The 784-nt window shown below is 64.7% G+C and overlaps 1 protein-coding gene across 1 annotated transcript in view; it reads right to left on the reverse strand.

The window, feature by feature from the left end:
* LOC104123981 (lipocalin-15-like) overlaps nt 1-784 on the reverse strand; it is a 1,963-nt gene that overhangs the window by 655 nt on the left and 524 nt on the right. Inside the window, exons 2-4 of the mRNA XM_035891868.1 lie at nt 594-733; nt 345-409; nt 7-51 (exon numbers count right to left, since the gene is read on the reverse strand). Coding sequence (XP_035747761.1) covers nt 7-51; nt 345-409; nt 594-733 — 250 coding nt within the window. The remainder of the gene's footprint in view (nt 1-6; nt 52-344; nt 410-593; nt 734-784) is intronic.

A 784-nucleotide genomic window follows, 5' to 3' on the forward strand; every position in this document is an offset into this window, starting at 1 on the left:
AGTGGCTGGAGTCTGTCTCCCCCACGCGCAGCTCCCTCTTCTCTTCCGCTGCTAAAGGACACCAGAGGGTGCCTGGTTGGGCAACGCGGTGCAGCCCGGGCACCTCCACAGCCCCCACCGGGGCTCATGGCTCAGGGCCTGGGCCCCACTCTGCCCGAGGGGGTATGAGAAGGGACCCCCTGTGCAATCCTGCGGAGCTGGGCGCCCACCCGTAGACCTCTTGCCGAGCGATGGAGGCAGAGGGGCCAAACCCGCTTCCCACTGCTCCCCGGGCACAGGGGCCTGTGACACCCACCCTCCATTTCAGGGTGTCCGTGGCTCCAATGCCCCCTGCCCACACGTACCCATGTAGTGCCCTGCCTGCCCGCTTTGCTGGAATAGTAGCTCAAATCTCTGGCATCTGTCCATCCTGGAAAGGGAAAATGGAAGCAGCAAGCATGGCTGGATGCCGGGGGGAGGGCAGCAGGGTGGCGGGGCTGGGGGGAACCCAGCAGGGCTGGGCGCTGTGGGGCAGCAGCTCTGTGGGTAAATGCTCCTCACCCAGGCGCCTGGCTGGGGAGGGGGGTCCCCTAGCAAGCGGGGTCGGAACTCACAGGGGCCAGACAAGCTTCATGGCCAGGTCCCCCTCTGGTGTGAAGCTGATGGTGGCGATGGATGACTTCATCCCGTCCTTCATCTTCAGGAACACGGTGCAGTTGGAAGCAGCAGCTGAAACGTGCCACATCCCTGCAAACTGCAGCAGGACATCTGCAGTGGGGTTTGGGAAAGCTGCGGGGGACCTGCC

The sequence above is a fragment of the Egretta garzetta genome, unplaced genomic scaffold (assembly GCF_000687185.1).
Source record: "Egretta garzetta isolate BGI_Z169 unplaced genomic scaffold, ASM68718v1 scaffold143, whole genome shotgun sequence".
NCBI classification, from domain to species: Eukaryota; Metazoa; Chordata; class Aves; order Pelecaniformes; family Ardeidae; genus Egretta; species Egretta garzetta.